At 47.5% G+C, this 12766-nt stretch overlaps 1 protein-coding gene across 9 annotated transcripts in view; it reads right to left on the bottom strand.

Annotated features, from left to right (window-relative positions):
- The window catches only part of auts2a (activator of transcription and developmental regulator AUTS2 a), a 388494-nt gene extending 380978 nt beyond the window's left edge, over nt 1–7516 (bottom strand). For 7 of the 9 annotated variants that reach the window (XM_086179168.1, XM_086179172.1, XM_086179174.1 and 4 more), the window contains exons 1-3: nt 7383–7512; nt 6816–7278; nt 4319–5023 (exon numbers count right to left, since the gene is read on the bottom strand). In XM_086179168.1, the coding sequence (XP_086035294.1) occupies nt 4319–4606 (288 nt within the window). In that variant the 5' untranslated portion in view covers nt 4607–5023; nt 6816–7278; nt 7383–7512. Of the gene's footprint in view, nt 1–4318; nt 5024–6815; nt 7279–7382 lie in introns of all 9 variants that reach the window. The other 2 variants (XM_086179170.1, XM_086179169.1) reach the window with 2 other exon arrangements.
- Between the last annotated feature and the right edge of the window lie 5250 nt (nt 7517–12766).

The following is a 12766-nucleotide window of genomic DNA, read 5'->3' as shown; positions in this document are numbered from 1 at the left end:
GAAATCACAGATCACCAACAAGCCACCGACAGGGTGAACCGCACCGCCGACCTGTTGACTCAGAGGACGCAGCCTTGCCCGACTCTCCGCCGACCTTCGTGCGATGGTAAAAGCTGTAATATTCCTTCCTTAGTCCTTCCTCAATATCCCCTGTTTGAAATGTTTTGTTTGTTCGCTGCTGCCACTAGACGACTAAATAAGAGGGTTTAGGACTGGTACGTGCTTCCTACTACACGCACCCCCCCACACTGATAACTGAAGCAGGGAAGCTCCCACGTGCCCTGGCTCAGAGGTGTCAGGGCCAGTGTGGGTGTGATGGGGGGGGGGGGGGTTAATGGTTGTTTAATGGAGTTTAAATGGAATGGAGGTGGCAGAGGAAAGGTCAAGCAAAGCTTTTCCACAGAAGAGAGAAGATGTCTCCTCCAGCAGGCACATGGTATCCCCCCCCACACACACACACACACACACGCACACCATGCCTGCTTATGGACTTTTTGTCAGTCTGATGGGAAGTGAAGGCAGTAAAGGTCTTTGTAATCGATTGACTACATCCTTGCTCTTGGCTGGTCGGGAGCTGCTATTGTGCTACGTGGTGCAGTTGTGCATGACGTGTCCAATCCAGTGCGGCGTGATGCAATCTGTATTATGGATTACAAGAGCTGGAACCAGGTTCAGCACATTTGGTCTGGGTCCTCTCTGGGTCTGGGTGAGGCTGAGGAAGGAGGGAAGCTCTCCCAGGGTGAGGCAGACTCTGTTCTCTTAGACATGGCTACTTCGCGGGAGATATGTACCCTGCGACCGTGTGTCCACGAGACTCAGCACCGGCACTTCCACGGCGGGAGCGATGCTCCAGCGTGACCTCGCTAAGCTTGCATGATCTTGTGAGCTCACAGCGTAACGTGTTCCGAGCAGACGTGGAGGAGCAGCAGTGAAGAACACCAGTTGTTCCGTAACTTCCTCTCTGCTTGGACGAAAATTACAAATGATGGGTTTTCTTCTTATGAAGTACTTCTACATGGAAATTACAGGACGTTTACTGATGCAACTGCACATGTTCAACTCTTTATGTCTCCTGGCAGCAGGATATGATCTGGACTCACATCAGGCCGTATTTCTCACCCAATATCATTGTGCAGAACAGACCAACAACAACGACGGGTTCGTCAACTTCTAAACAGGTCTGACAATCAGAATTCAATTCAGAATCAGAACAGCTTTACTGTCACCAAGGGACGCGCCCAAGGCGAAATTAGTGCACTCCCTTGCCTGACACAGCTCTCACAAAGTCACCATCGTTATTGATCGTAACAATGGCACATATCAGAATTAAACAAAGCACACACACACATCTGATTGTGTATGAACGCTAAACTTGAGCAGTCCGTTGGTCAAATGGAGGCAAAGAGAAATCAATATTGGAATCAATCAATTCCAGATGATACCTCACCGTAACGCCCAGGGAAAATCCACGAATACGTTTGTGAAACGTTACAACTGAAACCAAACAACCTTGTTATAGACATCCCTATCACGCTGACCTGTGCTGCAGCCGCGCCTCAGAGCCAATCACAGTGATTTTATGGCTGTCTTCTGCATCTGACACATTTTGGAGGACAATTTTTTTATTGAAACACAGTTGCTTTTCTCATTTTTCAGATATTAACACATAAAAATGAGTGTAGATAAAAGTCCATCACATTCTAGTTTGCCTGCTTTCATTTATAAGGTCCGTGTCTGTTTGTTTGTTTAGCCAGTTAAAGTCTCTGAATAAAAGGATATTTGATGACACTTGGTAGGTGAAACAGAGCCTATCTGGGCGTGTATCACTATGGGGAGGGGCACACCAGCACCGAGCCCGCAGTTTTCCGACCTGCAGCCTCAGGAAGAGGCAGTTGCAGCGGGCACTTCTAGCCCTCCTCTGGCAGTGTGCTGCAGCTCTGTGCTAGTGTTTGTGCATCAGGTGAATCTGTTGTCTTCTGCTTTTAATTTCATGGAGCAAATGAAGGAACAACAAACCCTGCAGGAGCTCTGTGGGACACAGAAGATTAAGACGTCTTTCCAGAACTTTAAATGCAACACCAGAGTCAAACAAGAAACTGCAAATGTACTAATTTGCACAGCGGTGCTTTTGTGCTGTTCCTTGTATTATCACAGGCAGTCAATCATGTAATAGACTGCTGTTAACCTGCTGAGCAAGAAAATGAGGTGCTGTTACTGGAGTTCACGCACAGAAGTCAATCTGGCCTTCAGGTGCAATGCTGGTGAGAAGAAGCTTGACAAAGAGCCTGATCAGAGATGTTACAAACACCAGAGACGAGTGCTTCTACTGACGTGATGGAACATGGAGATAATCGCCCCATCAGGATGTCAGGATCGATCCCGAGTAGCAGGTGTACGCTGGGTTAAATTCGGAGGACAGGCCATTCAATGGCTCAGTCATTTCTGGAAGCACAGAAAAGGCTGCAGCTCTGTAAAATCTGTCTGCGGGCAAGCTTGTGAAAAATATCAGGGAGGAAATGAATCAACGCTCCTCGCTCTCTCTTTGAAGGGTGATGCAAGGTTTAAATAAAGAGTCTACAAGACATAAAAACCACTGCAAGGCCCACAACCACCAGCAGTGACGCACAAGCCCTGTGGACATCTAGAGCCTCATCATGGAGGATCCAGCCTTCAGACAGCAGAGGAGAGACGAAGGCTACCATGTTAGCATGCACTTGAGAAGCAGGCGTGGGAGCGGTGGGGCTCCGGCGCAGTGGTGACAGATGGAGAGTTACAGCCTCCAGGGGTGTGACCTCATCAGAACTGAACTTCACCCAGACAGGAGCCACTGGTGCTGTCACATGAACCCTCGTGCACACACCACAAACACAGACTTCAACACAGGTCACAATGGCTGAACTTGCAAAACAGCACAGCACAAGACAATGCACACACGCGCGCGCGCGCACACACACACACACACACACACAGAAGCTCAGAGGGCAGATACTGGCCCACAGACGGTTCAAATAGGAGCCACCAATGTGACACACACATGTGACAGAGTCCAATCAGCCCATCAGGGCATCATGAAGCAGCTGCTGGATGAGCTCACATCACATGGAGGAATGTGCCCCCCCCCAACTAACACTAGCTAGCTGACTAGCTGGGCTAGGCTCTCTACTGGGTCTGTGGTTTCAGCTCTACAGTTCTTGATTGGATATCAACTGTCCCTGGGTTAGGGTGATGAAGCTCTGAATGACCCAATAAAGCACATCCACCTGCTCTCAACTGGTCCCATGCGATGCTTAGAGAACAGACTCAGAGCAGCTGGTGGAGAGACCAGCAGCCTAAACCTCTGGCTTGTCTTCACCTGGGTGCTGGAACTGAGAGCAAAGAGCTCCAGCAGCAGGCAGCATCGGTGGAGGGAAGGTCCAGAGGGAGGAGGACACACAGGCTGGGGGCCCAACAGTGACCTCCTCAATAAAGCTTCAAACCGTCCTGATCAATCAGTAGCGACAAATACTCCTAAATCCCAGCCTGTGTGTGAGTCAGCTTGTGTCATCATAGGACAGCACAGTGGCGTCCAGGTGTCACCCTGGTGATGCGACCGCGGTGCCCAAACTAGACCAGGACAGCTAACACCAGCGATCAGGACAGTGTACCAAGGAATGCCATTGTGTGAAATGAATGAATGCAAAGCGCCATGACAGCAAATATTAGATAATAAATGCCTTTGGTTGCATTAACAACAGTGTGTCATCCCCCCACCCCCCAACACACACACACACCACCTCCATGAGCTGCTCTGGCTACTGCTACTTTCAACTCCAAGAATGAGAGAAAAAGCAAACACCAACTATCCCTCAGTCCTGAAGGAACAAGGCCGGCACACAAGCCATGCTGGACAATGCTCCTGTCCCATCAGCAATGGCAAGCCCTGGCGGCTGTCCAGTGGGAGGAAAGCTGAATAAACGAGTGGTGAAACATCCTGAATGACGCGCTGACAGGGCTATGAATGACGTGCTCCGACCCTCCAAACACTGCAGCCAGAATCACTCATAACTCTTGACTGGGTCTAAAGGAACGCGTGCCAACCTTGTGAAGAACATTTTCTCTTGACTTGGCTTTCGCCCCATGTACGTTGCCATTATAGAACGAAGTGCGTGTTGAGCTGCTCAAAGTCATAACTCAGAGCGTCGTGATTGGAGGGCCTGTGCCCAGCTTGCATTCCGAAGAGGAGCCCGGCTACGATGAATGACTGTGGTTTTCCCTCCAAACACAGCTGGACGGCGCTCATGAGGACAGGGACAAATGCACCTGACAGTGTCTGACTTACCTGCAGAGCCTCCAGGGTCACGAAGCCTGTGATGGAGAAGCCATCGATGATGTCTTCCTCAGCAGAAGTAGACTCCTTACGCTTTCTCCGCGGGGGCCTCGGACGAGACGAGGAGGACTCCCTGTTACCCTCCCGCTCAGAGTCGGAGGAGAAGCGGAACACGGAACCCTTAACGTGGTTGTTCCTTACCCCATTTGCTCTCCTCCCCCGATCCCTCTCTGACCTCGACTTCCTCTTCTTACGGAGGCCACTGGATCGAGGGCCATCTATGTCCTTCATGGTGAACATCCAAGTAGACCTCCTCTCACAGGGAATCAAACCCCTCTCGGGCCCAACGCCAGAGCCGCTCCACTCCAGTGGGAAAAAAAATCCAGAGAATTTCCAGTAATATCCAAGAGAATACTACCACTAAACTGGAAGCGGGTAACCATGTAGTATCCAACAAGTGAAGCCTTTCACAGGAGTAGCATCCCGTCAGTGAGCCAAGCTGGGCCCCCGGCCGAGATCCCACAGGCGGCCCCTCCGATCCCACCACAGCAGCGTAAAATGATCCTTTATCACCAAACTGCCAATCCTGCTGGAGGAGCTGTTCAGGTTAAAGCGAGCGAGTGCTCAGCGAACGCGTCCCGCCATGGTGAGACGAGGGGACGCCGCATCTCTCTCCTGCTGTGGCTCCTCTCCCACCAGGACAGCAGACACTCCCTCCTGTCAGAGAGAGAGACGACACATTTGCAACATGTTCACTCAGCAAGGTCAACTGTGCATTTAGTTAATGAGCCATTTCCCCCAAAGGTGCTGCGTGCTGTCGAGGTTCCTGTCGTCCTACGTGATGTCAGATGAATGTTTGATGAGGGTGTCTGATGTTTGCAGGCCATTACACCCTGAGATCAAACCGCCAGTGGAAGTGCTCTTTTGCTAGAGTCTCCTCAGTGTTTTGCCAAGCTTGTAACCTAAACTGTGTTCTTTTAATGATTACATTTCTTTAATTATGATACTTGGGTGTCTGGAGCCTCTCAACGTGAACCTGCTGTTATTTTTGGCGCCGCTAATTGGAAGTAATGCAGAGAGAATGATAATAACATTAAGAGATATACAGCAGCCGGGCCAACACCGATAAATCGAGCTCCTCAAGCTCCAACAAAGCTTCTATTAAACTGAGACAAATAAGTGCTAACGCTCACTTCAGGGACCTGTACGTCCACAGCCCAGCGCAGCAGCAGAACACAGCAGCACTCCTCAGGCTGGGCACCCTCACTATCAGAGGGCAGATTCACTCTTCTCACTGCAGGAGACACCCAACACAAGCGTTCACTCCATTAACAGGCTGTCAAGCTTCCCTCTACAACAGGGCTGTCCAACCTGGGGCTGGGGGGCCAAAACTAACCCCCCATCAGGTTCAATGTAACCATCATGGAGTACAAAGTCACCTAAACACTACCTGACTAGCCTACTGAAGTAAAAGTAAGAAATCATTTGAAAAACTTTCAGTATACCAATGTTTATCAGGCCTGACAGTGTAGCAGCAAGTTAGCAGAAGTGCATCCCGATCCCAGCAGGTGTATTATCTCAAAACATTGACAGTGATAATATGTGCCGAAGGCCAAACGGGAGCTACTCTATATTGCGTACTGTTGCACTGCAGATTTCCCAGCATGCAAATGGTTTTCTACAGACTCAGGAGGGTGAAAATACCAAAACAGTCTTTATATGGAGCCGCACAAGTAACTGAAATTTACTTTATCAAATTGACTCCATGTTTGTTCAGCTTCGTTTGAGCCAAAATACCATTGAAAAGAAGACTGCCGACACCTCACCATCATCACTTTAGTTCTCTAGATGAAAATGAGAATAGAGATGGAGGAAAAAGGTGAACACTCTCTCCAATAGTCCTTCTATGGCAATCGATGTCCGTTACATAAGTAGGATCCCTAATTATCTGTCCCGGGCTGAGCCACAGGGCCTGGATGGCTGCAGCTGAGCACCGGGGTTCTCCTGGATCTGCTGGACTCCCTTGAATACTTGGGCTTTGATTACTGGTATCTAGCACTAACACACGCTGCCTAGTGTCTGCTTGCTACTCAACCAGCTCTCACACTTGCCAGGTCTCAGTACCAGTGTTCATAGTTTTGGTGCTCCTGTGTGAGAGCCTGGGGCAGCCCTGCTCCACAGCGCCGCATCTCAGTACCAAACATCCAAATACCGCTCTCGCCACGGGCCTTTGGCACCTGCAGCTCAGCAGGACATACCTGCCTCTGCTGTCTGACACCACGCTGCATTTAGGATGCAACATTCAACAGCTCGCACTCATGTTGCATCATCTCCTCCAGGACAACACCTGAGGGCCAGGCCCAGACCCAGTCAATCACATGTGTCCATACCATCAACCACCACCCGTGACATCACACACGTGTTATTCAGAAAGGTTGATTCTGTCTCAGGGAGGCTGGAGTGGATTGGTCTCAGAGGAACGGCACCTTGTCCGCATCAGCGCACTCACCAGAAGCAATCTGTCAACCTCCATCTTCAACTTTACATTGTCTCCTTAGTCATGGGCTGTCATGCACACCCGACTGGCTCAGCCTCACCCTGAAAAGTGGTGGAACCTGCACTAACCTCTGGCAATAATCAAAATAGAGGGATCTGAAAGATAAATTCAAAAACGCTCCCACGTTGCAAATGCATCTGGATTGTGGTAAACTGCCTTTAACCTGATGCCCCCGGCCAGCACTCATCTGATGACACACATGCACTGTGCAAATCGCTCTGCAAATGTGGCTTGTAGAGGGGAAACTGCTCTAGCACTCCCTGGCAGTTAAAGAGTCTTTCCCTTGTCTTCCTTCACAGTCCCTTTTTGTCTGCCCGTGCTGTCAGTGGAGCTCCGCGGCTCTCCGCTCCGATCCAGCCCGCAGCAGCAGCGCCAGCAGCGGCGGCAGCTCCGGCTCCCCGGGCTTCATTTTCCACTAGAAGACACATAACAAAAGCAAGCCCGTCTCTCTCCCTCTCTTTTTTCTTTTTTTCTTTTTTAAGCTCCAAGACTCGTCATGCAAAACCAAGAAATGCAAACCCTTGCGAGTGGGGAGGGACCGTCCGGATAAGTTGCAGGCCTTCGGTCACTCATTTAGAAAAAAGATAAAGCAGGAGAAGGTTTGGAGGTGACAAAATAAATCCCGCGAAGGAAAAGCAGAGGGTATCTCCACCTCCTCTCCCCAGATCCGAGCTTCAGGATCCGGAGATGGGGGATCGGGGCGCAGGGATATGGCGGTGCCGCAGTGCCGCTTTACACGCTGCGCGCTTCCTCCTCGGCGCAAATAGTGCTGTCTGTCTGTGTCGGGAGGAAAGAATCCCGGGAGCAACGTGGACGGGCTCCGGCGGGGACAGGCAGGTCTCACAGACGCGTTTACTCCGCGGGGTTAAAAATATAGACGACGTAGAGGAAGTGAAGGTTTGTGAATGCAGGAGGGCTGTGCAGAGTTACTGGGGTTATAAAGCTGGATGTTGTTGGCCTGCAGAGACAGGGGACAAGTGGGACAAGACGTCAAGCAGTGAGGCAGCACGACCTGGTCTTCTAGGGTCCGTGTCAAAGGTCCACAAGTACGTTCTGGTCGTCACACTCACCCGCCAGAGAGCAACCAAAGAACCGTCAACGTCAAGTCAAATGTCCTTGACTTGGTAATTAAAAGCCACATGACAACGAAGCAGTCAGCTGTCTCATTCATCACGTGGCCTCCAAATACCTGGACGTTGGGGACCAGTAGGGAACGTCACTGAGCTGATGCTGACACTTGAAATACACCAAATGTGTGGTTTACAAGTTCGACATGTTAAACTTTATTTAAAAATGTAACTCAGGTTGATTTAAAAAATAGTTTGAGGTCCAACACCAACATTAAAATGAAAAACTGTCCAAAGAGGCTCTCACTAAACTGTGTCAACATCTGGATGAGTGAACCGCTGGATTGTGGTTAGCAGCTTTAGATTCATGTCACAGCAGTCAGTGGGCGAGTGAGCCATGTCAGTCAGGGGGATGGAGTGTGTGTGAGAGTGTGTGTGTGAGAGAGAGTGAGTGAGTGTGTGTGAGAGTGTGTGTGAGAGAGAGAGTGAGTGAGTGTGTGTGAGAGAGTGTGTGTGTCAGTGTGTGTGTGTAAAATAATCTCAGTGCGCTGGGAAGTTGTTTCCGTGTAACGGAAGGCAGGCTCCAAGGTTGAGGTCCATTCAGAGCTCTGTTTCCGTCATTTAAACCTGCAATAAGGATCAATCTAAAGAAAGGAGCGCGGGCTGGACCGGCGCTGCACGTTCGGAGATGAAGATGCACTCATTACTGCTGTAGTCGGCCTGTCGGCAAACGTCCATGGTTTTGCGATGATTTGCTGACTTGCGAGGAACAATAAACCTCTCGACATGTATTTTGACATGTAGCGGTACAAGATGGTGCCTTCCCGTTACACTGAAACAGCTTCCCAGTGCACTGAGATTATTTTACACACACTCACACATACACACACTCACTCACACTCACACCAGGACGTCTGACCTGCGTAGGTCAGATAGAAGCACCTCTGGAGTGTGTTGGCCCTTGGAGGGGGTTTCCCTCACGCGGCTGCTCTCCTGTATCGTCTGGATTTCAGTCTTTCAGAGCCTAACAGTCAGAAAATGAGGAGCGGCTCAGCAGAGCTGCGAGTCACCGAGTGGCTCCTGTTTGTTTGCTGATCACTTTGTTGTTGTCGCCCCCACCACATCCAGCGCCGCTCCTGCAGGACATAAAACACCTCACCACTTAGTCAGTGGGTAAGCGGCAAGTGGCGGGTCTTTGCTCTGGGTGTACCTGGGAGGTGCGATTCTGTCTGACTGACAGTGTCGCTCTTCTACAGAACTGGTCCTGGCACCTTGAGTCATCGGGTGGCTGGACGGCAGCTGGATATGAGCACCGGTGCCGGTGGGTCACTGAGGTCTGTGGTGTTCTTTAAGGCTCTGGAAGACGCTGTCACTCATTTATGTGTTCATGAACTCAAATGAGATTCATTGATTATTTACCAGAACCTTGGTTATGATTCTGGTGGTTCATGAATCCGGGCTGTCCACATGCATTGTTTTTAACAATGAATCTGTCTCGTGAATCACTTTGTCTCTAAAATGCCTGAAAATAGTCAAATTATTATTTCTCGCAGGGTGAGGCTTGACAGTCTTGTCTGATCATCTTGAAAGTTTATGGAAATAAAAGCAATAAGTCCCCAAACCTGAGCAGCTGGTTTGGCTAAAATTGTTTGCATAACTGCTGATTGTTTTCATGTCCCGTGATTACTCATTGATCCTGTACCGATGATCAGTCCAATGAAGACGCCTCCTCCATCACGTCAGTTGCTCCAACATCCTGACATGTTACAGACTCGCCACTCAATAATAATGATCATCATCAGCTGCAGTCCTGCCCTCTGGGCTGCATCCAGTCCTAACCTTCAGGTCTCGTTACCATAGTTAGAATCAAGCTGGACTGCATCCTTAAGTCCTGGTTTAATTAGCCATTTTATCCTCTAACTGAAACAGGTAGAATACTGCAGCGTCTAGGGGCTAGACTCTAGCCTCTCTCGCTAACCTCCATCCGACTGAGGTCGAGTCAAGAGGGTCCCTGGTCTGCAGGTGAAGGCAGCAGAGCAGCTGGATCATACGGTTGCATTTAGAGCGAAGGAAGACGAGGTTTCCTCTGCCACTCAGCAGCAATGATGAGGAGGCCGAGCGCTGAGGCCCGCAGAGCCCGGGGGAGCGGGAGACACCAGCACTCCACTTCGTCTCACCCTCCGGGAGGACCAGAGGTGAAGAAGCTCGTTCATCTCTCCCAGCGCCAAAATCAGGTTTAATGACATCATCAGCCAACCAGTCCTCCCCCTCAGATTCACTCACTCATTACGCTCACATACTCAGATGGGAGTCATGTAAACAGCTTCCTCCCATCACTAAGGTCACTTGAGTGGACACATGAACAGCCCCACTGAGGCCTGAGAAACGACATCATCTCTCCACAGTCCCAGCTAATCCCTACAGCAGCCTCCCAGGTCGCTATAATAATGACCCCCGACCCCCATCTATGAGCAAGCGAAAGGTCAATCACCAGAGAAACAGAAACTGCTGCTAGTCCAGAGCAAGAGAGGATATTTTGGAAAATTCACATGTAATTTAGAGATAAACCAGTAAATCCTGTCAGGTTTTTATAAAGACTGATTTTTACAGTGCAGGTATTTTCCACACACCAAGTGAGTTTGTGCGAAGATGAAGCCCTGGGGACAAGTCAGTCACAGCCAGCCAGTGGACTATCAGAGGACAAAGACAACCTCTCCTTTGTTGTTACAGTCATAATTTGTCTTTAATTGCTCAATCAGCCTAATTTTTCCCCGTCAGTGTTTAAGTCAATCAGCAGATGCTGGCAGTCAGAGATTGATCAGACTTGCAAAATAGAAACATAGGAATGTTCTCTCACACTTCCTTTATCTTATTTTATTACCTCATCATTATTATTTCTCAGGAAGGAGCCTCCAGCGGGATGTAATGAGACTATAAGCCTAATGCAAGTAGAATTGCTCAGCACTTAAAGCAACAAAGAGATCCTCCAAGCAGGAATGAGCTCATTTCCCTCCCGTCTACAGGTCTGGCTGCAAGCCCTAGAGCAGCGTTTCTCACTGGCAACAACGCACCTTCCTGGTGTAGCTGCTCTGTACCAGGAGCGTTATCGAGCTGCTTCCACCCTCCTGGCAAACGGTATTTGTTGATGCTATTCATCAAAACTCGAATGAGGATGCCACACGTGGAAGGGTTAACATTCATCATTCATGACGTGTCCCGAAGGTCCAACAGGTGACCTCAAACTACATATTCATACATGACAAGCACATGTCACATGACAAGCACATGTCATGTTCATGGCTGAACGGTGGCATTCACCCACCCCCCCAAAAAAGAAGCTGCCCTAAATTATGAATGGTTAGCCTTTAGACTACAGGAGGTAAAGACAGAGTCAGTGGATGAAAACATTGGAGAATAAAGTGTGAGTAACTTTAAAGCAGAAATTAAGATGATTAATTGAAGGGGATCAATATGACTGAATCCTGCAGCTGCAATAATAACAGCACAGAGCTGCTCTGCTCCTTGTGTAATACAATAAGATACAGTGTGGTCTAATAATAAGATACAGTATGGTATGATATCATGATACAGTGTGGTAGAATATAATGGATACAGTGAGGTATAATATAAGAAGATACAGTATGGTACAATATAATGGATACAGTGTGGTGTAATATAATAAGATACAGTGTGGTATAATAATGAGATACAGTATGGTATGATATAATGAGATAAAGTTTGGTATATTTTAATGGATACAGTGTGGTACAATATAATGGATACAGTGTGGTACAATATAATGGATACATTGTGGTATAATATAATGCATACAGTGTGGTATAATATGATGAGATACAGTGTGGTATAATATAATGCATACAGTGTGGTATAATATAACGAGATACAGTGTGGTACAATATAATGGATACATTGTGGTATAATATAATGCATACAGTGTGGTATAATATAACGAGATACAGTGTGGTATAATATAATGATACAGTGTGGTAGAATATAATGGATACAGTGAGGTATAATATAAGAAGATACAGTATGGTACAATGTAATGGATACAGTGTGGTGTAATATAATAAGATACAGTGTGGTATAATAATGAGATACAGTATGGTATGATATAATGAGATAAAGTTTGGTATAATTTAATGGATACAGTGTGGTACAATATAATGGATACAGTGTGGTACAATATAATGGATACATTGTGGTATCATATAATGCATACAGTGTGGTATAATATGATGAGATACAGTGTGGTATAATATAATGCATACAGTGTGGTATAATATAACGAGATACAGTGTGGTACAATATAATGGATACATTGTGGTATAATATAATGCATACAGTGTGGTATAATATAACGAGATACAGTGTGGTATAATATAATGCATACAGTGTGGTATAATATAACGAGATACAGTGTGGTATAATATAATGCATACAGTGTGGTATAATATAATGCATACAGTGTGGTATAATATGATGAGATACAGTGTGGTATAATATAATGCATACAGTGTGGTATAATATAATGAGATACAGTGTGGTATAATAATAAGATACAGTATGGTATGATATAATGAGATAAAGTTTGGTATAATTTAATGGATACAGTGTGGTACAATATAAAGGATACATTGTGGTATAATATAATGCATACAGTGTGGTATAATATAATAAGATACAGTATGGTATAATATGATGAGATACAGTGTGGTATAATATAATGCATACAGTGTGGTATAATATGATGAGATACTGTGTGGTATAATATAATGCATACAGTGTGGTATAATATAACGAGATACAGTGTGG

Source organism: Aulostomus chinensis, chromosome 15 (assembly GCF_037954235.1).
Source record: "Aulostomus chinensis isolate RoL2024-O1b breed Wild chromosome 15, RoL_Achi_v1.0, whole genome shotgun sequence".
NCBI lineage: Eukaryota > Metazoa > Chordata > Actinopteri > Syngnathiformes > Aulostomidae > Aulostomus > Aulostomus chinensis.
The sequence above is the reverse complement of the archived record's forward strand: the minus strand, read 5'-3'. Positions and strand labels throughout refer to the sequence as shown.